We start from the raw sequence: 22,380 nt of genomic DNA, 5'->3' as shown, positions 1-22,380 counted from the left end.
ACAGTGCTCCATCCTCACAGTGCTCCATCCTCACAGTGCTCCATCCTCACAGGGCTCCATCCTCACAGGGCTCCATCCACACAGTGCTCCATCTTCACAGTGCCATCCTCACAGTGCTCCATCTTCACAGTGCTCCATCCTCACAGTGCTCCATCCTCACAGTGCTCCATCCGCACAGTGCTCCATCCGTACAGTGCTCCATCCTCATAGTGCTCCATCCTCACAGTGCTCCATCCACATAGTGCTGTATGTAGGCGTGAGTATGGGAACAGGTGTGCACCAACTCCGTGTGTTCACAGCTGTGCTACACTGGTTTGAACATAGCCCTCCTACATGCTAGACAGAACTGTAAATGGTGGCCTGTCTCAAGTCACCTTTCCATAGATACTCCAGGGACAGGGCCATGCCTCTGACTTTTATTTTCTCCACAGCACTGAGGTGCAGGTCAGGCTCCCGGCTGCAGTTGTAACCATGAATGCGGCCTCAGGAATTGTTATCAGGTATCAGGAACGGTTGCTGTACTCTGAGAATAGTGGTCCCCAAAGACATCCAAGGGCCAGTCTTCCTTCCCAAAGCGCTTCTCAGACCTCCCTTATAGAGTCTCAGGGCCAGCAGAGCATCAGCTGCCCTTAGATACCTCATATGATGGGCATTGGCCATCATATCTCAGCAAAGCCCCTAGTATTATTAGAATTTAAAATTAGGATGCATACTTAAATAGGAAGAATCAACGTTTGGGGTTGTGTGAGACAGGTCTGCCCTCACAGGTGTCCTCGTTCATTGGGTAGTCTCTGTGTCACCCAGTAAGCCTACCCACTCTGCAGCATGTAGCTCTCCTGCTGAAAACCCTTTTGCACAGCTCCCCTTCACAGAAGCCATATTTAATTAGATGCCTTCTCTGTACAGTGCTATATAAAATCCTCACAAAGATGTCCCCTAAGAAAAACATTGTTGATGCTGGTCAGCTAGGGCAGCTTAGAAAGGACATGTGACTTGTGTGAAGTCACAGACAGTGAGTAGAGGTAGGGGCAGGATTCTGCAGAGCTCCTCCCCAGCCTGAAGCTCCCTCCTTCCCACAGAGGCAACTCTCTGGATTACCTCCTCTGAGCTCAGGGTTGGTGTGAAGGAACACATGACCTCTCTAAGAAGGGCCAGGTCTCAGGAAGCATACGATAGCTGCTCTGAGGCCCCCAACACATATATAGCGGAGGACTGCCTGAGAGAAGTGTGGCCTCAGTGAGAGAAGACGCACCTAACCCTCGAGAGACTTGAGGCCCCAGGGAGTGGGGAGGCCTGGTGAGGTGGGGGTGCGGGGTGGGGACAGCCTCTTGGAGACCAGGGGGGAGGAATGGGATGAGGAACAGTCAGAGGACTGTGAGGGTGATAACAACTGGACCATAAAAAAGATTAAATAATAATAATAATGATGATGATGATGATGATGATGCCAGGTCATTGGAGGAAATGTCAAAATTTGTTTGCAAACATGTAAAGATGTTTATGAAAGTCCATATGGGTCTTAAGTTCCATCCTATAACATGTTGGTGTGAAATCTCTAATTTGTAAAAGCATATATACTGCTGCAAGATGTGCCCCATTGGGCACCAGTGTCCTGGGCAGGTGTCTGAGTACAATGGACATCCCAGCACCACCTACTGGAAGTCCTGGCTCTTCAGTGTTGAGGCTATCTCCTATGGCCATAGCCTCAGAAACCTTGCTGGCTTTACCACCCACATGTCCCCTCCCCTCATCCTCTTCAATGTTGGATTTCCTTCTCTCATAAACTAAACTCATAGCTGACTTCTTGTATGAGCACCGTGAACTGAATCCGGGGACACTGGATCTCTGCCCTTTTTTCCCTACCTCCCCACATCTCCAAAGACCTGCGCTATCTACCTGCAAACCCTTTCCAAATGCCCTGCTTCAACAATATGGCTCCCCGGTTCCCTTGCCTCCGGTTGCCTCTGAGTCACCCCACCTTCACCCCAGTCTCCTGCTTCACTCTGTATAGGCCCTCATGTGTCACACTCCTGTGTAGAGAGAATAGCTTGGGTATTGTATGGATGCAACACCTGTCCATTAAAAGCTTTCAAACTTCACGTTGGAACATTAAAATTCTGACATTAGCTGGGCATGGTGGCACACACTTGTGACCCCCAATATGGTAGAGGTAGAGGCAGGGGGACTGTTAACTAGAGCTCATCTGGGCTGAGTAGTGAGACCTTGCAGCAACAAAACAAAATCAAACACATAGAAGCAAAACCCACAATCGCTTCTAGGCAGCCTTCAGTGACTACGCCCACCACATGGGCTGTCACTATGCTCCTTCCCTGGACCTAACCACCAAGTCTACTCTGTCATGCAAAAGTCGCATTGCAATTACTCATGTTCCTCCTTCTCTTCCTTCCCAGTCTGATGCTACTTGCAGTGTTGGGCACACATGCCACACTCTATGCAAGCTTTTAAAGCCATCACACTGAAGCAGCTGGATCTATTTCTCTTTCTGATGAGAGACTGTCAGCAACTCCTATAGGCTGGAGATTGGTTCCACTTGACTAAATAAATGCTTGGTCCCAAGAGACTTCTCTCCCACAGTGACGACTGGCATAGAGATCACTTCTGAAATCCCCCACTGAATTAGGCTCCCCAGTGTCAGGCACAGGACTGAAGTTTTTAGATATGCCACAAGGTGTTACTGAAAGGACATGTGTCAAAGCACCCTAATAATTAATTATAGCATCACACGAACACGCTGTACCCTTCATACCTGTGACAATGCTAGTATGTCTTTACTTTTGAAAGTGTTTATATTCACAGAGCAAGACCAGCAAGCCGGTGAGATTGTCGAGGCCATGGCATGGTAATGCTAGTGTGGACACTTGCTGACAGAATGTTAAGAAGAACCCAGTGAATGACAGGAATGATAACTGCAGTGGTTCTAGGAATCATCGCATTAGCTACCACAGCTAGAGTTGCTCTTCAGAAAGAAGTATAAACTATTCAATTTGTTAAAGATTGGCGTATGCATTCTTAAGAACTTTGGACTCAACAAAGTGAGATAGACAGGGAAACAGTTGGTGACATCGCTGTATTGAGACAAGCTGGAATACTCATTGGAGATCAATTAGAACTATTAAGGGAATGGATGAAATAGAAATGTTGTTGGAACATTACTTCTTATTGTCTTATGCCTTTAAGATTCAATGATAACAAATATGATTGGGAGAAGCTTGTAAAGCATTTGTTGGGTCATCCTAATTCTTTTCAACTGATTTATGAGTTGCAGCAAGAAAGTATAGAAACATTTTCGAAGAAGCTGCCTAATATTATAGGCATGGATGCTACAGAAACATTTAGATAAGTTTCTTGCTCTTGTGATTTTTATAATTCTTTTTGTGGTGATAACTTTACTGGCTTTGAAATGTATGCCTATTTATTTGCATAAAATGTTAGACAACTAGATAGGCAAAAGGCCATATTTACTGAGATGCTATACCCCTCTGCTCCTTCGGAAAATGAAGACTTAGCATCGTGGTGAGCCTCTCTCTCTACTATAGCACCTATGACCAACTTCAGTCAATAACAAGGAATTGTGGGCTATCTAGATAACTCCATAATTCTCCAACAATAATTGTTATCCCTAATAAATCTACTTAAAACAAAAAGGGGGAAGATGTAGTGATATATACAGTAAAATCTTTATATCTGGCTTTGAGTGAAATGTTTCAGCAAAGCTTTTGCTGTCTGTGGGTTAATCAGTAGAGGCTGAGAAGTTGTTATGAGACTGTTTGAACCTTGAAGAAATGTTCTCTCTCTCGGGAAAGTCTGCAGTTGGTGCTACGTGAGAGCTTGCAGCTGCACTCATCTTGGTCCTAAGACACTCTGGCAAACCTGGAGTTCTTACTTTTGATAATGGCTAGCCACGGTCAAAAGGGACTGAGATTCGTGTGGGTTGTCTGCTCTCATGAACAGCAAAGGGAAAGATAACCTTGGTGCTGAAACCTTTCCCAGCCCCAATTAACCTTGTATGATGCTTGTATGATGCTTCAATAAAGTAACTGGAGTGATCTAGCTGGGTGTTAGTGTTCTTCAAGAGGCTATACCATTCTGCTCCTTCAGAAAATGAAGGCTTAGCATCTTGGTGAGCTTCTCTCTCTCCTCAGTACCTACAACCAACATCAATCAACAACAAGGGATTGTGGTAGCTGACCAGACTGTAAAACCAACTAATTACTCACTCCCAGGTACTCACGCCTCTGGCATCTGTGGCACCAGAATTGCTAAGCCCATCCAACTACTGAATAATGAGGAAGATGAATACCCCTATCCCCTCCATGCCCCTAGCTATGCCCATACTTTCTTCTTTGGAAGATCCTGAGGACCCAGCTTAGGGCAGTTCTGACTAGTTCTACTACCACATCACTCACCCTCAGCAGAGCCCGGCTGGCCAGAACCTCAAAGGCTTGTACTACATTGATGTCATTCTTCGCACTAACTTCAAAGTATGGCATATCCTTCTCTTTACACCATCCATGGGCCACCTCCTGGGACACCTGAGGGAGAGAAGTGATCACTGTTTCTGTATCGCTGTTACCATGGTAACGGTCACTGCTGCAGCTGCGGCTTGGGTGTGGGTTGTTCCTTCTAGAACCCATGTTGAAATTGCTCCCTACCTTGATGGCACTGAGTAAAGGAGGTGAAGCCTCAAAGGGAGATTAAGGCCAGGACTAACATGGCACTAGGAAGATAGCTCAGTGGATAAGGCATTCACTGCCTAAGTATGAGGGTCTGAGTTCAAATCCTCAACACCCACATAAAACCTGGGTATGACCATAGATGTCCAGTGCTGTGGGCCAGACACACGAGGGTCCTGAGAGGTCACTGGCCAGTCAGCCTCACAGAAATGACAAGCTTTGGGTGCAATGACAAGCTCTGTCTCAAGGGAATAAGGACATTCGTGATAGAGCAGGACAGCTGATGGCCACCTTGGCCTCTGCACATGCATGGGCATATATACTCCTTCCTCAATATGCACAGATGCACATATACATATATGCACACACACATGCACACATACACACATGCTTATGCATTTTAAGAAGAAAGGATATAAAGGGGTCAGCACTCAAGGGAGTAAGTGTCTCTTTTGTGGGACTGAGAGCAGTTTGTCAGGAAGTGAGGCCACCCTCAGGTTTTGACCCCCCCACTCCATTCTCTTACATTTCCTGTCACTACCACCCCAGCTCCATGATCACACCACATGGCCGCTGCCCCCTCTGAATGACTGAAGGCCTTCTCTGTGTCTACAGTTCATATTTTATCTTTTCAGTTTTTAAAAAAGATTTTAAAACTTATTATGTATATATACAGCATATATGCCTGCGTGTATGCCTGTAGGCCAGAAGAGGGCACCAGATCGCATTAGAGATGGTTGTGAGCCACCATGTGGTTGCTGGGATTTGAACTCAGGACCTCTGGATGAGCAGCCAGTGCTCTTAACCACTGAACCATCTCTCCAGCCCCATCTTTTCAGTTCTTAGGAATCTGTGAGCTGGGTGTTACCAGTGCTATTTTATAGATGAGGACCTGGAGCAGTGGTTCTCAACCTGTGGGTTGTGACCCCTTTGTTGAATGACCATTCTGTTGAATGACCATTCCACAGAAGCCACCTATGACCGTTGGAAAATACAGGTATTTACATTATGATTCGCAACAGTAGCAAAATTATGTTATGAAGTAGCAATGAAGATAATTTTATGACGGGGGTAGGGTCAGCACAGCATGAGGAACTGTGTTAAAGGGTCACAGCATTAAGAAGGTTGGGGCCACTGCCCTGGAGCGTCACCTTTCCCAGGATACATGGCCAAGGTGAATTTGGACACAGACCTGGCAGAATTAGATCCCACTTAACTCACTGGCTTCCTAAGGGCTGGCTAAAAGCTTCCTTTCAACACTGGCTCCTCCTTCAGTCACTGTAAAGGAGATGGCCCTATCAGAGAGTAGGCAGGGTGGAAACAGAAAGCTTCCCGTCTGCCTCTATGCTGTCTGCCTCCATGCCGACTGAGCAGATCCATGCCAGGAGGACTCCAGTCTCTCGGTAAGGTCTGAACAGTGAATAAGGTTAGCCAGGGGTCAGACTCTGTATTAAGCACTTGGTCATATGTCAACTCACCTACAATCCCACCCCCTGTCACATACTAACTTACGAGATGGAAGCTGTTAGCTCCACTTTATAGGCAGGAATACTGAGGCTCAGAGAGGTTCAGAAACAAGCCCTGAATCACACAGCTCAGGAAAGGGAGAATGGATGCAGGTCCAGCTCAGCATTCTCCTAGCATCTGAATTGCTGCTGACAGACTCTACATAAGAACCTTGTTCTTTACTGTCACCCTATGAGACTGTAGTTCCCTTCAGCTTGGGCTCAGAACCTTTTAAATTCTCAGCCAGTTGAGAAAAGACATTGCTCCCAAGTGCAAATGGCTGGATATAGTTTGGGGCTACTAAGTATGCTTCTGAATTACTTTGAGAGGTGACTCATACCAAAGAGCATTCTGTCTTACTAGTTATTTTGAGGGGAAATTACCAGATATCTTCTATATGCTGTGACTGGCACTTTAAAAATTATTTAAATGTATTTAAGGGAATCAGGCTGTTTCTCTAGGAGAAAGGATCGTTTGTCCCTTTTCCTAGAACACGAGGCAGGCCGGGAGACCAAAGGCCACCCTTCCTCACATCGTCTCCTCGTCACTTGCAGGTTCTGGGAACAGCTGTCTTACTGAGATCAGAAAGTCCCATTGCTTCCACTGTCTCTGGTTCTTGCTCTCCCGGTCTCAGGACTGGCAGGAAAGCCCAGTGGCTCTGTCTTCTTTTCACAGCGCCTCTGTTTCCCACCAGCATTGCTCTGCCATTGTGAGGTTTGCAACCTAAGATTGTGGTCAGCTAAACGAGAATGTCCAAACCTCAGTCTTAGCCTCTGATGCCTAAGTTGTCCCTGCCTTTGGGAAGAGGGACCCCAGTGTGGATGAGAAATGCTCCCTCCTGTAACTGGTAAGCCATGAAGATTCCTTCTACCTTAGGTTAGTCCTCGACTGTTTAGAGTAGTGATTCTGAACCTGTGGGTTGTGACCATCTGCAAACATGTATTTCCAATGGTCTTAGGAACCTCCAACCATAAATTTATTTTTGTGGCTGCCTCATAACTGTAATTTTGCTATGGATCAGTGTCTCAGTTCCTAAGAGCACCAGAAATGTGTGTTTTCTGTTGGTCGCGACCCATAGGTTGAGAACCACTGGTTTAGAGGGACATTTGAGATGTCTGTACTAGTGTCATGTATATATTTAATCACTGGATATTAATACCTTACACCTGGATAACATCTTGTTAGATAGTAACACCTTGTACACAGTCAGCATCCTGGGTACTCAAGGTGCTAGGAACCTTTTAAAGTCTTTGAGGGCAAAGTCTGCACTTTCATTTCCTCATGTCCAGCCCACTCTAGCTCCCAGCTCTGCAGACCCTGAGTATCTAACTGCTTCCAAGTTATCTGGTACTCAGCAGTTACTGTCAACAGTGAAGTGAGTGCAGAGTAACTCTTTCTCTAGGCTGCGATCTGCTGAGGACACTGTCCTTACATCAGTCCGGGACAGTGTCCAAGGCTGATCACTCACTGAGAGAGCTTGGATGTCACACCCTCGGCTACAGCTGCAGCCACAGCTCTGCTGTCCCTTCCCTTGAAGCAGACAGTGACCTCGGCGTCTGCCTGTAAGACCTACCTTCATCTTATCTGCCTCCCTTCTGATTGGTCTCAAAAATGACTGAGTGGAATGTCGAAGGCGTCAGTTGAGACTGTGCGCCAAGTCACTTCTTTCTGGGTCTCCAGCCCCTCCCCCACAGAGGGCTGTCTAGGAAAGAAGCCATCAGACGGCAGCACCTTTCTGTTTGCCCTGCCAACTGCAGCTGTGAGTTGATGACTTTGAGGATCATCTTACCTTTTATGTATGAAACAGAACAGTTATTTATAACTTAAGCTCAGAGGACTTTAAAAGTAAATCTAAAATGTGGTACCTGGAGACACAGTGTTACTTTTAAGGGCTTTCCTCTTGCTTACAATGAACTGTTAACATTTTGGTTCTGCTCATTCATTAGGAACCAATGTTTGACCAAAACTAGAGCAGATTACAAACATTTATTTATATTTATTTATTTATTATTTATTTATTTATTCATTCAATTTACATTTTGTGTGTGTGGTATATATGTGTATGTGTACGTGTATGGACATCAGCAACAAGTTGTAGAAGTCAATTCTCTTTCCATCGATTTGTCCCAGGCATCACATTCAGGCCGTCTGGCTCTGTGGCAAGTGTCTTTACTGCTGAACCATCAGGTTGGCTCCAGTTAACATGATATTAGCTGTGATGTTTTCCCATCTCATATATTTAAAATTAGCAGAGGGGCCAGAGAGATGGTTCGGCAGGTCTTCTTGTGGAAGATCTGGAATTGGTTCCCAGCACCCACATGGCAGCTCAGTTACTGACTATAACTCCAGTTCCAGGGGAATCTGATGCCCTCTTCTGGCCTCTGTAGGTACTGCAGCACCTCACCATGCATGTGGTGCTCTTACATGCACTAAGCAAAATATTCATAAATATAAAATAAAAATAAACAAAGCTTTCAAAGAATTAGCTTATCTGAAACTACTTAGTAAACCTCCAAAAATAACAAAGACTAGAAAACACCGTTCTGATTCCAGTTGGTTGTAGGTCAGAACTCATCCCACTGGGCACGGAACAAAGCATTAAAGCTTCAGAGAATAAATCCCTTGAAACTCAAATTTACAGCCCCTTTCTCATGAACTAAGGTTTTCCCATTATCAGCTTCTGCAGGAGGGGTTTTTAAACAAAGGTGAGCCAGTAATTTCTTTGAAATAATTCTGGCTGTATATATGTGTTGGCATATATGTATGTGTGTATTTCTCGTAGTAAAATATACACCACATAAAAGCTAACAGTGTAGTCTCATTTAAGAGTATAACTCAGGACATGATTATATGCCTGCTCTTGAGTGACCGTCATCACTACTCAGGCCCAGAATTTCCTCCTCCCCAAATCTAGCAATGTACTTTTAAATACTTATATTCCTTTAATTAAGCAGGAAAACTACTGTGTTTTCATTAAGGAGGACACAATTACAACGTTTCCCCTAATTCTCAGTCTAAGGAAACCCATCTTCTGGTTGCCATGGCAGAGAAGAGGTTGGAGTGGACCCAGGGCATGCAAGGAGTGTGGTGGACCATGGGTGGTTGGCTCAGCCGGGGTGCTGAAAGGGATGGTACCCACCCCCTCAGCCCATGACTACAAGCTCCCTAGATACCTAACACTTGGCAAGTCTTCATTTTCCTCATCCCAACCAGGGGTTGACAAACTTTTTGCCAAGTCAGCACCAGAGTGAAGAGAGCTGAGGGTGGTAGCTGCCCCACTTAGTTCTTGGCTTTAACAATATCCATGTTGTGTTAAGTCTCTCTTCATTCTCTTCCTTCTTCCTCTTCCACACTTCCCTGAACTCATTTCATTATTGTTCAGCACGTCTGGTTCCTACTAGGCCACCTCCCTCCAAGCCCTCCCTCTGGGCCTACCTGGCTGACAAACTTCCTTTATCTTCCCCAAACCACCATTTATTTGCCCCATTTGGTGGCTTTCCCCTGGGTCTCCATCTCCCTTTTACCATCTCCATTGTGGCCATTCCCACATGTGTCTCTCCAAGAGGATGGAGGGGTTGGCTTGCCTGGTGCTTGTTGCTTCTTCCAGTCCCTTATTCTTCTCTAAAGCAAAGCTAATGCCCCCATCACCCTGGGGCTTGGCTCAGACCTATCCTATGAGCCATCACCTACTCTACACCCAGCCAGGTATCCGTCATTCATTCGTTGAACGTTTTGCAATCTTGCTTCCTTTCTCCATCAGCACAAGGCTGCCACTACTCAGAGCAGCCAGAACGTTATTTTTCTGCTATCAACCTCTCTGCTTTTCCATCTTTTCCACAGAATCAGATCTAAACACAAAACTGGCCTTCTTCTCTTCGACCACAGTTTTCCTCTCTCCTGCACACCCTGCTCTCTAATGTGTGGTGCTCCAACTGCCCCATTTCCTATGTTTCTTCAGAGCCCTCCACCCTTTGATTCCCTTGCTTGGAAAGGCTTCAGTCCCAGGTACCTGCATGTACTAGCATCTACTCTAGCAGGGCTGTTGAAACACACTCCACAGATGCACCTAAGCTCACAGCCTCCTCCTTCAGCTGAGCTCTTCCTGTTTTGTCAGTTCTTGTCCTTCACCACCTCATCCTCTGGTGTTTGGATTTAATTACCCAAGCAATCAGAATCCAACCATAAATCATATTAATTTGGAATCTATAAAAGCTAGAGAGAATCTAAGTATCCAACCTTTACCATGAGTCTTAAGCCTCCTTTTTGACTTCCTCATTCACTGGAGTGTGGTACCTCTTCCTTCATTGAGAAAACTCTGGCCCCCTTCTCTTAAACTACTTCACCTTGACACACAGGTGTATGAAAGTAGATGTTAAAATGGATGTTAGATCAGTATTGTAATGTGATAGGCTACGGATGTGCAGTGGGGTGACCACAAGACCATGTGTATCTCCAAGGGCTCATGATGAAGTCTCTTAGATAACTAATGCCCACAGCACGAACAGAAGAGCCTTAGAAGGAAGGATTGGGTAAGAAAGATTCCTTGGAGAAAGCTGTGTTGTAAATATAGTTACTCCTGCCTCCCATAGGAGGGCCTTGAGGTAGGTCGCTAACAGACAGATGGCCTCTGGACCGTGGTGGACACGAAAGGCTGGGGTCTGCATATACCTGAGGGTTCCAAGGTGAAAGAGCATGAGGTGGAGAGAGAACTGACTCCTTAGAATATGGTCAGAAGGCATGGGTATGTTCCACAAAGAAACAGCAAAGTTGGGGCGCTTAAGAGGATTAGAGCTGAAGTAAGAAAGCAGAAGAGTGCACAATGTGTTTGCTGTGCATAATGAAATGTCACCCACTTAGGGAGGCTGAAGGACCCAAAGGAATGGCTCCAAAAGAGGAACCTTACCACACATGCCAGGCCCGAGAACGTAAAGAAGGCTACATCAAGAGAGACCCACAAAACAAGAACTATCCTGCTCCCTGACCACTTCTCCGTCTTCCTACTTCCTACTTCACTCCAGACAGGACTATACCCCAGAGCTCCTACCTAACCCAAGCAGGTGGAGATTGTGGACTTGCGAAGCTAATGGGGAAGCTCCCACTGCAGCTGACCCAGTGAGGAAAGAAACTGAGACTTGGATTACTGTCTGAGACAGGATGCCTGACTGACACTGAGTCTCCAACCAGAACTGGTCACACAGAACTGAAGACATGATCTTAGCACACACTTCTTCCCTGAGGTTTTGTTCTTAGGTGTCCCAAAGCTTGCAGGTTTCCTAGTTGCTTAAGGGGGTTTTCTAAGCTTCTCAGATTCTGGACACCCAGACTAAACATGTCTTCTCTGAACAGGGATCTCGTTTCTCTGCAGGTGGGGGCAGCTGGAAGCATACCTTCTGTCTCCCCCAACTCCTGTCCTGTTCATGGTGCTAAGTTTTGGTTCAATTCTCCTGAGGTTTTCTGTTTGAAGCACTGTGAAAACAGGGTTCAGATGCCATGACTCCATTTCCCATCAAGGTTTTTCATGAGCTATACTGAGAGAATGTGGTTCTAACAGTTCCTTTGATCAGCACAAAATACCTTCATGCCATGCTTTACAAATCAAGACAATCCCTATTCCTTCTCTGCTTACATGTAAAGGTTAAAGAACTTTCCACCCAACAGCCCTATGATGGCCACGACCTACACAGGTGGACGGCCACTGCAATCATGGGGTAGACCAGTTGTCAAAGGGTTCATTGGCTATCCTGGGTATGCCTAACTTAGTGAGAAATGATTAGTTGCCTAACAAACTTGTAGATCCAAGAATTGATGTCTTTAGATTCCTGTGCGACTCCACGTAGAAATATGATTCGAAATGAAATCAAATTCCGCCAAGATCTGACTCTTGGTTCCTCTGAGGTCTTAACTCTCTGATTCTCTGCTACTCATGGTTTCAGTTCATGTCATTCTGCTTCTGTAGCCTAGAACCCACTTCTTCTAAGAAGCTGGCTCTCTATTCTGGACTTAAATGGCCTTTCACTGTGATTTCCAAATCTCCAAAGTATATACTGTCAATGCTCTTACCATGTTGTACCATAATAGTCACTATTAGATGGTAGATTTCTTAAGGCAAGGATTCTGTCAGCACTGTATATGAGGCTCAACACAACATGAGGTATACAGCTGTTACATACAGTTTGTTGAGTGGGTGAATGAATGAAGGAATGAATGAACAGTACCTTCCTATCTTCCAGATCGATTTTGTTCCCCAGCACCACCATGGGATATGACTGCTCCATAGGGATGATCTTTGCCAGGACATCATCCCTCCAGATATCCAGGGCTTCAAAGGACTCTGGATCAGTAACATCAAATGCCAGGATACAGCCATCGGAACCTTTGTAGAATGTTGATACCATTGAGCGGAACCGTTCCTGACCACCTGTGTCCCAGATCTGGAGGAGAAGAGCAGTGCCCCACAGGGCTCTGATGAGTGACTGAAGGGAAGCCCCAGCAAGTTTGTATCATGCCGAAGCTGCCATTTCTGGATGGGGAAAATCCTGGTGTAAGTGTGCCCTTCCATACCCAGGCACTGAACCCTCTCCCCAACCCCTAACTCTACCACAGCTCTTAGCTCTCACTTTTTCTCAAGTTTATCAGGGTAGAGGAGGTTGTTAGCTCAGCTCCAAACAGTAAATATATCGTTGGCTTTGTAGGTCATCTGTCCTTGTCACTTTTGCTGTAGTAGATAAACAAGTGGGTGTGCCTGCGCCCCAGTGAAGAAATGAGGCTTAGCTCAATTAGCCCATGCACTTTATTGATCTCTCTCCAGATCCTCTGAGCTTCTAGTACATGTTGCTGTGTACATGGGTGATTTTCAGGCGTGTGTGTAGTAAAGAGGCAGAGGGCATGGCTCACCTGTAGCTTCAAAGTTGTGTCATCCAATATGATGATTTTGGAGAGGATGCTGGCCCCCAGCGTGGTCTGGTATTCCTCAAAAAATGTTTTGTGTACATACTGGTGAAGGAGAGAGGTCTTTCCCACGCTGAAGAAAAAAAGATTCCACACATGTGTAAACACATACCTATAAATAAAGACACACACACATACACACACACACACACACACACACACACACACACACACACACCTGTCATGCCCACTCCAGTGCTATTCTCGGGGCACTATCATTCCCCCACCCCCTCTTTCTCCTTTCTTTCTTTTTCTGGAGTTTAAGAAAGGGCTTTGGAATAAGGATAGACACAGAACAACAGTGTGTACCTTAGGTTGGTCTCAGGCCGCTCAGAGAGTTGTCCAGATTCTGAATTTCTAGTATCTATCTATGGTCTAGAGACCACCCTTTGGGGAGCAAAGGATACGAAATAGTTTCTAGAAGCAGAAACCAACCAAACTGAGCCATTTGGGGTAAGGTTAAGTATCCTACAACAGTGTATAGATTTTGGTTGGGTGTAGCAGAGAGTGGGACGATCCAGAGATCCAGAGGGGCTCCAGAGCTGGACCCAAACCAAGAGCTTTTTGCTAGCTTCTTTCTCTCAGCGATGCTTCCTTCCTAGAAGGAAGGTGCAATTCTGCTGTCACTCTGACTCAGACAGGGTCCCTTGGAGGTGGGAGCACAGTCTGGAGCACAGCCTTAATACTCTCAGGTGAGGCTCTTCTCCAGCAAACACCCAGCAGCCAGGCTTGGCTTACCCAAGTGCACCAACGATGATAAGTTTCAAGTCCACTTTCTTTCGGGGATTCATGAGGGGCTTCAGGGCCTGTGGGGAAACAGAAGTCATTTTCGCACTGGCGGGTCTTGCTTGTAGCCATTGTCGCAGAGGCTAACCCTCCCATACTCAGTCACTGCAGACTCCCTCAAGTGTCTTCCACTATACCCCAGCAATAGCATTTAGCATCCCGTGGGTTCTGTTTTCCTCTGCTTTACCAGATCTTGCAAGGGACTCTAGTCCTGAAGTGCACACATGACTCAGCACCCTATACACCCCTCCCTTGACTTTCCCTTGCCAAAGTTCCAAGATCGACAACTCACTCACCCTTCAGCTCTTCCAGTCCTGCTCTGGGATGTAGCTGAGAGTGACAAATGGCAGGACAGATCTGAACAGAGACCTCACACAACACAGCCTAGAACCAGGAATGGAGGCCAGCGTGGGGAGAGGGGCTGGGCTGGGCAGGACAAGGGATTCATTGTCACAGCTGCCTGGAGGCTTTGGATGGACAAGAACCCCTCCCCCCAGGCAAAGTGTGCGGCACTTGCCAATCATAGGCTCTTCGCTGAAGCTGGAAGGGGGTAAAATCGTACACATTACTGGAAAGCTACTTGGCAGCATGTGTGGCGAGCCTCAAAATAGCTTTGACCTCTATTTCTAGCAATTTCTCTACAGAAATCACCAGGAACTTGAGCAAATGCCTTTTCTCCTTTCCAATGTTTATTTGATTCTTTGTGAACTTTACATCGTGCACCCAAATCCCACCCATCTCTCCCATCACTTTGAATCCACCCTCTGTCCTTGCAACCTACCCTGCAAAAGAAAAGAAAATAAGATAGAACAAAAAAGAAAGTGCTGGGGGTTGGAGAGATGGCTCAGAGGTTAAGAGCACTGGCTGCTCTTCCAGAGGTCCCAAGTTCAATTCCCAGCAACCACATAATGGCTCACAGCCATCTGTAATGGGATCTGATAGCCTCTTCTGGCATGCAGGTGTACATGCTGATAGAGTACACATACATGTAAAATAAATAAATAAATCTTAAAACCACCACCACCACCACCACCAACAACAACAACAAAGAAAATGGTATTGTGGAAGCTGTAGTGTGTTGCAGTGTGTCCCACAGTGTGCCCTTTTGTCCACACATCTTTACTTGCAAATATTCATTGCAATGAGTTGTTGGTCTATTCCTAGGCCTCTGGCTTCTGCTACGATATCTATATTTGATCCTCACAGGGACTCCTCTCAGATATCCTGGTGTTGTCTTGTCTCATGGAGATCCTGCAGCTTTGACTCTGCAGGATTGACCCTTTCATGTGCTTCAGCAGATCACAGATGGGGTGTGTTTTGGGGTTGGCCAACTCAAAGCCCTAGATCTGGGCCTGGGAGATAGCTAAGTTTGACAGCCTGCCATCTCTCCTGTGCCTGAAGCACCAGGGCAAGCTCTCCAGCATTGTTCTCATTCATTTACCCAATGCCACAGCCAGTAAGAGGCAGGGCCAGCTCTCCCGTGCTGATGCCCTTGGGGCAGCACACCTACATACCTACTACCAGGGTCAGCTCTACGGTACTGCCCAGGTAAGGTTGAAGGCCTGCTCTCCTGAGTACTGAAGCCAGCCATGGATCCAGCTCTTCCATTCTCATGACCTTGGGGTTGTTCACCAGTTCCCCTGATGTCAGGGTCAGCTCTATTGTGCTGCCTAGGTGAGGGACAAGGCCAGGTCAGCATGGTGCCTCAAGTACCAGTCCAGACCAGAGGCATCTGCATGGCCTTGGGTAATAACACACCCCGGGACATCATTACAGACCCTGGCTACCATAGGACCATGAACTCAGACATGGCCCCCGGCAGCAGCCTGGTCCCAGATGTCCCCATGGCCTCAGGTGGCAGTGCAGGCAACTCAGATCAGCATGCCCCTCCCCACAACAGCATGACCCAAAGATGGTCTTTGGTGACACCCCAGACCATGGACACCCCCTTGGCCTTTGATGGTAATTTGGGCCACAGACATCAACACAGATTCAAGCTGCAGTAGGATCATGGACCCAGACTTGGCCCTTGGTGGCAGGCAGAGCCAGGACCTCACCATGGCTTCCACATATCTGCTTGATCCTCACTGTTGTTGAGAGCAAGGACTTTTATTCTTCAAGACCGTCCTTCCAGTATTGCTTATAAATACCCTGCAGTGATGAGGTACTTAGGCTAGGATACATGATGATGACTTTCTTAGTAGTCGTTGAAGTAGAGTATTTGGGTATTTTATTATATGTGGGGAAAAGTTCATGATCTATAATCTGAGTGAAAAGTTGTTGCTAAGTTACATGTGCAAGATCATCTAAGTGTCAATTAATATCACAATTGCATTAATTTTTTTCAGTGTTGGGGATTGAACCCAGGGCTTTGTGAATGCTGAGCAAGCACCATATGCAGAGATCCCAAGAAAAACAAAATGTATACATTGTAAAATAATTAAATCCAATTAATTAATATGCATTAATTAATAATTAATAACTAATTAATTACTGGGCATAAACAAATGTTCCCCTTTCCTGTGAAGGGAACGCATGAAAGCCTAGACTTGACACTGGGGTCACTTAAGATAAAACACAAAGAACTTCCCCTAGGAAACAGCAGGGAAGACAGGGACGGAGTAACACTAGAAAGTGGTACTGGCAACATGGCAGGCCTGAAGATGCGAGGCATGTGGTGTGGTGATATTTCCTAGGAGAGAATGAAATAAAATCCTGGGAATGGAGAATGGAAAAGGTGATTGATTTGCTTCTGGGGAGGAAGCAAGATTGATGTGGATTATGACTCTCACATCCTATCCATCCATCCATCCATCCATCCATCCATCCATCCATCCATTATTCTTTTAGCTAATTAGCAAAAGTTCTCCATCACCTAGGAATGTGGAGGCAGGGAACTAAAGATACCAACCTGGTTTGGTATACTACAACAAAGTTGCTGCTCACAAAGGCAAGCAACCAAGAAGTGATTGAGAAATCTCTGAAAGGGGCAGGTCTTTGGGCATCAGTTATCTGTTTGGAAGGGGCCTGAGAGCAATGAAACATTGTTTCCTAGCACTTTGGTACAGTGTGTCAACTTAACTTAAAAGACCACCACAACAGCTTAGAAGGACTTAGAGTTTCAAAATAGAGGCAGAAGATGAGACAGCACCAGCTGAGCAAGCCACCTGCAGTGGTTGTACCACATCATGTGCAGTGGGCTATTCTCACCATAGCTGTGGGGTGAATGTAAGCAGGGCTCATAGAAGTGACCCCACTGGGATATGGCTCAGTACTACTACAGGGCTGGCCTGATGTGAACAAAGCTTCCATACTTACCATCAAAAGGTGTGTGTGTGTGTGTGTGTGTGTGTGTGTGTGTGTGTGTGTGTGTTGGGGGGCAGGGGAAGTCACTCATAACTCACACAACACTACACTATATAATGGATGAGCTAGTGCTAGGATGGAGGTCAGAGAAAGATCTTCTGTGTCCTGGTGCCTTCTGATTACTAGAGTTTGGAGCCTTGGTGTCTGTGTACATGAACATGTAAGGCTGAGATTTGGTGTGTTCAACAAAAGCCTTAGGCAGACTGGGAAAAGGTAGCCAAAGGAACAAAGAGGTTCTATTAGAGTAAGAGACCTGGGGAGGAGCCCTGTATGAGGACCTGCACTCAGTGGACACATCATGTGGAGGTGAAGAGAGTGGACCATGCTGACATTTATTGGTCAGACACTGTGCTGAGAGCTTTGAAGCTATGTAAATAAAATAATAACACATTGTGTTCATTAAGTGAATTAGTGTGTTCTTGTGCTTGATGCATTGTTTTGATATATTTACTGGAACAAATTGAGGTTTCTTAAGAGCATTAAGGTTTTAGAGTGTTAGTTATTTTAGTGCACACAAAATATTTACAGGGTTGGCACTATTATTATCTCTGTTTTACTAAGAACAAGAGGTTTCCAGGAGCTAATTTAGGGGTTCCTAACAACACACTGCCTGTAGTGGGAGAGCCTGGGTTGGAGCTGAGAATTGGATCCAGACCTAGCTCTGTAGACGGCATAGATGGTTGATACCGAATGCCAGTTTGACAGGATCCAGCATCACGTGGGAGACAAACCTCTGTGCACATCTGGGAGTGAGTTTCTAGACCGAGGTGATTGAGGTGTGAAAATACACCCTAAACATGGACACACCATTCCATGGTCTAGGATCCCAGGCTGAATAAATAGATTGCAAACTGAGCACAGGATATTCCTCTCGGTTTCCTGGCTGCAGATGCAGTGTAAGCAGTTGCCCTGTCTCCTTCTCCCATGCTTTTCCCATTCACAATGAATTGCTCTCTCAAATTCAAGTCTAAATAGGTCCCTATCCCCTTAAATTTCTTTGTCAAGCATGTTGTCACAGCCATGAGCCATATAACAAGTGAAACGGGAGTACCCATATACTAGGCAGTTTGTTTTATAATATTAGAAAAATTATGGAAGCCTGAAGCCTGCTAGGCAGATACTCTGTCACAGAGCCGCACTTTCACACCTTTTTGAGGTGGAGTCTCATGTCCTTGCCCAGGCTGGCCTCAAACCAGAAATCCCCTACCTCAGACCCCCAAGAATCTAGTACCATAAATATGTGCCACTGTGCCAAGAGACTATGCCATTAGTAGAGGTGAATGAGATTAACATAGCTTGACTCTCTGAGGCCCTATCAGAGCACATATTCGCTCTACCTGAATCGCCACCGATTACATACTTTCTTTTTTAAAAATTAAATTAATTAAAAATGTCACATATGTGTACTATATTTATACCATTTCTCCCTACCCCAAATCTACCCTCCAACTCTTCCCTTGCTTCCAACCTTGCCACACTCCCTCTCAAATTCATAGTCTCTTTTAATGCCAGACTTGCTATACAAATGCCAATCAATCCATAGATAGTCTGAAATGCAAGGCCATTTAAAAAGGATGAGGTGATAGTGTACAAACACACTCGGATAATTTAAGTTAAACTCCACCCCCCCCCCCCCAGATCTAAGCATTTGACAGTGTATGACTGATCCCAAGTGTCAGCTCACTGAGTGTGTCTCTGAGCTTAACCCTTCAGGTGTGTGTCCTGGAAACACACAGATAGAACGTATCAGCTATGGAGAGATGAGGAAAGGCAGAAGAGAGGCTAAGAGTTTCCATTGCATCTTAAGTGTGTATATTTAAAAAGTTTGTTCTGCAATCTTAAATTGCTTCTGTAATTTAAAAATATTAATGAAAGACTAACCCCCTCCCTCCTTTTCCCCCAGTTTTACCCTGATTTAACCTCTCTTTACAAAGCATATGTGACTATGTGGCTGCCCAGAGTCATCTGAGTGTGAGTTCCTATTTGGATGAATCACCGTGACAGGGGGTTGGGGAAGAGAGAGAGAGGCTGCCTCCTGCCAGGCAATGACTGTGACTTTGGGGTCAGAGAGCCCACTCTCTTCCCTAACCTACACCATCTGTGACTTGAGCCATGAGTATTACTACTTTTGAAGTCTCTTTTTCCTCCTGGATAAAATGGACATCACTTATGGCTGTGGCTTCCTCTGCAGATGGCACATGTGTGTCATATTATGCTTGCATAACGGGATCTCAATGTTGGGAGAGATCCAGATGACAGTTTAACACTGTTGTGGGGTGGGGATTGGTAGAGAAGGTCCTGAGATCCTATTTGCAGGTGGTTGCTATTTTTGATAACATAAACATGTCCAGTAGGGCTGATGTCAAGATACAAATACAGAGCATGTATGATACTAACAGGACCTTGGTGTCACTTAATCTAAGCACTGGACTCATGGGAAGCAGCCAGACATGCCCTGAGTGCTTATTCCTTTCACCAGGGGGACAGGTTTCTTCTAGGGGCCATCCACAAAAAAATGCTCAATTCCTCTGCAACACCAGGCACTGGGGGAGGAAGTGTTAGGGGGTGGGGTTGAAGTCTTTCCTTTGGGTTTTACTCGCTTCTTCTGATCCTAATAGCTTCTCAACCCCTTCTGCTGTCCTGATGCCCTTTCCAGATGTATCTTGGAAGTGTGCAACCACCAAAGACTCCCATACCCTGATCCCCAAAAGGGCAAATATTTGGTGAGTCTGACATCTAAACATAGCCTTGATCTTTGGTTCAGAGAGTGACCTGGGCTGGCCAAGTACCAGGACTGAAGGAGTCTGTTTGGTAGCATATAGCAGTAGGCCTCTCTTGACTACTACTCCCAGGTTTCAGATAGTAGCTGAGGTCTCCTCCCATGTTGTCTACCCCTGACTGGGTGTAGCTACAATTTCCTTTTTGGCCTCTTTTCACTGACTGACTCAGATTCAAAGAGGGAAGCAAGGCATCTTCGTATCAGCAAGGCTGAGTCATCTTTACTGTTACTTAACAGTGAGTAGCAGGCTTGGAATGCTGGACCTGCCCAGCCAGCCCAGCCCACACAGAGCAGGACTCCAGACAGGACCACCTCTTCCCTAGGTCCTGCCCCACAGCACTTCTGAGCCAGAGCTGGGCTCCACCCATAGCTTCTCTACAAACAAGGAAGAGTGTTGCTGCAGAGCTCTTCTTGGGTCTGTGTCTAATCTACCAGAACTCTTGGGGATCTCAGTCTTTACCTTCCCACATCCATATCCCACTGACTCCAACCAGGACCCCACATAGTCTCTTGCCCTACTTGTCCTGGATGAGGTCCTATGTCAGTTGTCAGGGAGACCAGTGAACAGCGGCAGCTGAGAATTCTGCAGCAGGCCCAGTCTCTCTGCCCAGTATTCAATCTTTCCTGGCTTCTAGTATTGCTCCACAGTTTCTCTTCTCCCCCACCCCTGCACCCCATACTTTATTCATTCTGGCAAACTGTGGACTTGCAGACTGAGTGTAAGGTTTTCTGTTTAATGAGATTCTTCGAGGAACAGGAGGCTTTGTTGCCTGCCAGAATCACTTGACAGTTGGCATCACCCACCCAAATCCTTGCAGGTCTAAACCTGCTTCCTCTGCAAAGCACACCCACAGTGCTGGTTTCAGAAGGCTCCTCGTTCTCATCCTTTAAGCTCTTTAGGGAAATGTTTGTCCTGCTTCCCCAAGTAGACTACCGGTACCCTAGACAGTGCCTCTTATCTCACTGTACCCCATCTGTTCCCAAAGCATGGTGACTGATGCTGCAGACACAGAAACTTCCCCAAAGAGTGACAATCCATCCACGTGTCCTTTCTATGCATGTATCCATTCATTCATCCATCCAGGCATCTGTCAATCCACACACCCATGTAGTGCATGCCTGCTATGCAGAAGCACAGTATATGTCTAAGGATACTCACAAACTACTATCTCCTTAAGATCTTTGTAGTGTGGGACTGACCTATAAGCCCAAAGCAATTCTTTTTTTTTATTATTATTATTATCAATATGCAATGCCTAGCAGTTATAGAACACTTACGTTTTACAAAATGCTACTATAGCCTAATGGATTCTGTAGTCAGTACTAGTTGGTGGGCTGGCAAGATGGCTCAGCAGGTCAAGGTACTCGCCAGAACCCGTATAAGGGTAGGAGAAAATCAACTCATCAAAGCTGTCTTCTGACCTCCACAAATGTGCTGTGGTAAGTATGCATGCCTATCATTCACATAAAACAACACCACACACACACACACACACACACACACACCCCAAACATCAACAAACTGGGTTAGTAGCCAGCTTAGAGTAGAACCTGGATCTGCCCACTTCTGTTCATTAGCTCCTACACGGTAGCTCTTCGCCTGGAGAAATTCTTATGGATTAGAACAAGAGGAATATTTTCCTATTTTGAGAGCTCATCTTTATCTGACAGCTTCTGAATCTTCATCCCAGATGGCCCCCTGTCTGTGGGCCAAGGAGCCGCCAGATGCCGTAGGATCTAGCCCTTTTGGAAGGTCCTGGTTTCTTCCAGGCCCTGCAGGTCTAGAAGCAGAATGACAGCCTCCTTGGAGCTGCCCGTCCTGTCTGTTGCTGCCTTTGCAGGTTCCCAGGCTGGGCCCCAGCTCCCTCTGATTGGCAGGGAAGTCCTTTCTCCACCACACCCAGGAACTTTCTGCAGTGCAGGGGTCTTTGGGCTGTATTAAAACTCCCCACCTGCCCGGTTCTTAGCCTCATTTCTGCACCTGGTTTCTATTCCTCTTCACCAGCACATGAACAGTTCTGGCGCAGCTGGGCACATGCAAGGACAGACAGCTGCCAGGCCCCTTCCAGGCATGGCTGTACGACACTCACCTCACACAGGTGGGAGTTCTGGGTCTGGGCCTCTCTTCTCGGAGTGGCAGTTTCAATCTGGCCAGTATTGAGGGCGTAAACGGTTTTGGTGAGAGGCCACTTCCCTCTGAGTTTTCCTCCTGTCTTTCTGTGCACAGACTTGGGAAAGTTGCAAAAGAGGCTGGGCCAGGGTGACCTCAGCTGTGTGGGTGGAGGGGGTGGAGTGCACAGG

General features: G+C 46.2%; 1 protein-coding gene across 1 annotated transcript in view; it reads right to left on the bottom strand.

Moving 5' to 3' along the window:
• The window catches only part of Rab7b (RAB7B, member RAS oncogene family), a 24,688-nt gene extending 2,396 nt beyond the window's left edge, over positions 1 to 22,292 (bottom strand). The window contains exons 1-5 of the mRNA XM_029539121.1: positions 22,170 to 22,292; positions 13,887 to 13,954; positions 13,095 to 13,221; positions 12,416 to 12,631; positions 4,428 to 4,553 (exon numbers count right to left, since the gene is read on the bottom strand). Coding sequence (XP_029394981.1) covers positions 4,428 to 4,553; positions 12,416 to 12,631; positions 13,095 to 13,221; positions 13,887 to 13,939 — 522 coding nt within the window. The 5' untranslated portion in view covers positions 13,940 to 13,954; positions 22,170 to 22,292. The remainder of the gene's footprint in view (positions 1 to 4,427; positions 4,554 to 12,415; positions 12,632 to 13,094; positions 13,222 to 13,886; positions 13,955 to 22,169) is intronic.
• Positions 22,293 to 22,380: the final 88 nt, after the last annotated feature.

Source organism: Mus pahari, chromosome 5 (genome assembly GCF_900095145.1).
Source record: "Mus pahari chromosome 5, PAHARI_EIJ_v1.1, whole genome shotgun sequence".
In the NCBI taxonomy this organism is placed as follows: domain Eukaryota; kingdom Metazoa; phylum Chordata; class Mammalia; order Rodentia; family Muridae; genus Mus; species Mus pahari.
Note: the sequence above shows the minus strand (reverse complement) of the source record. Positions and strands in the feature narration are given on the sequence as shown.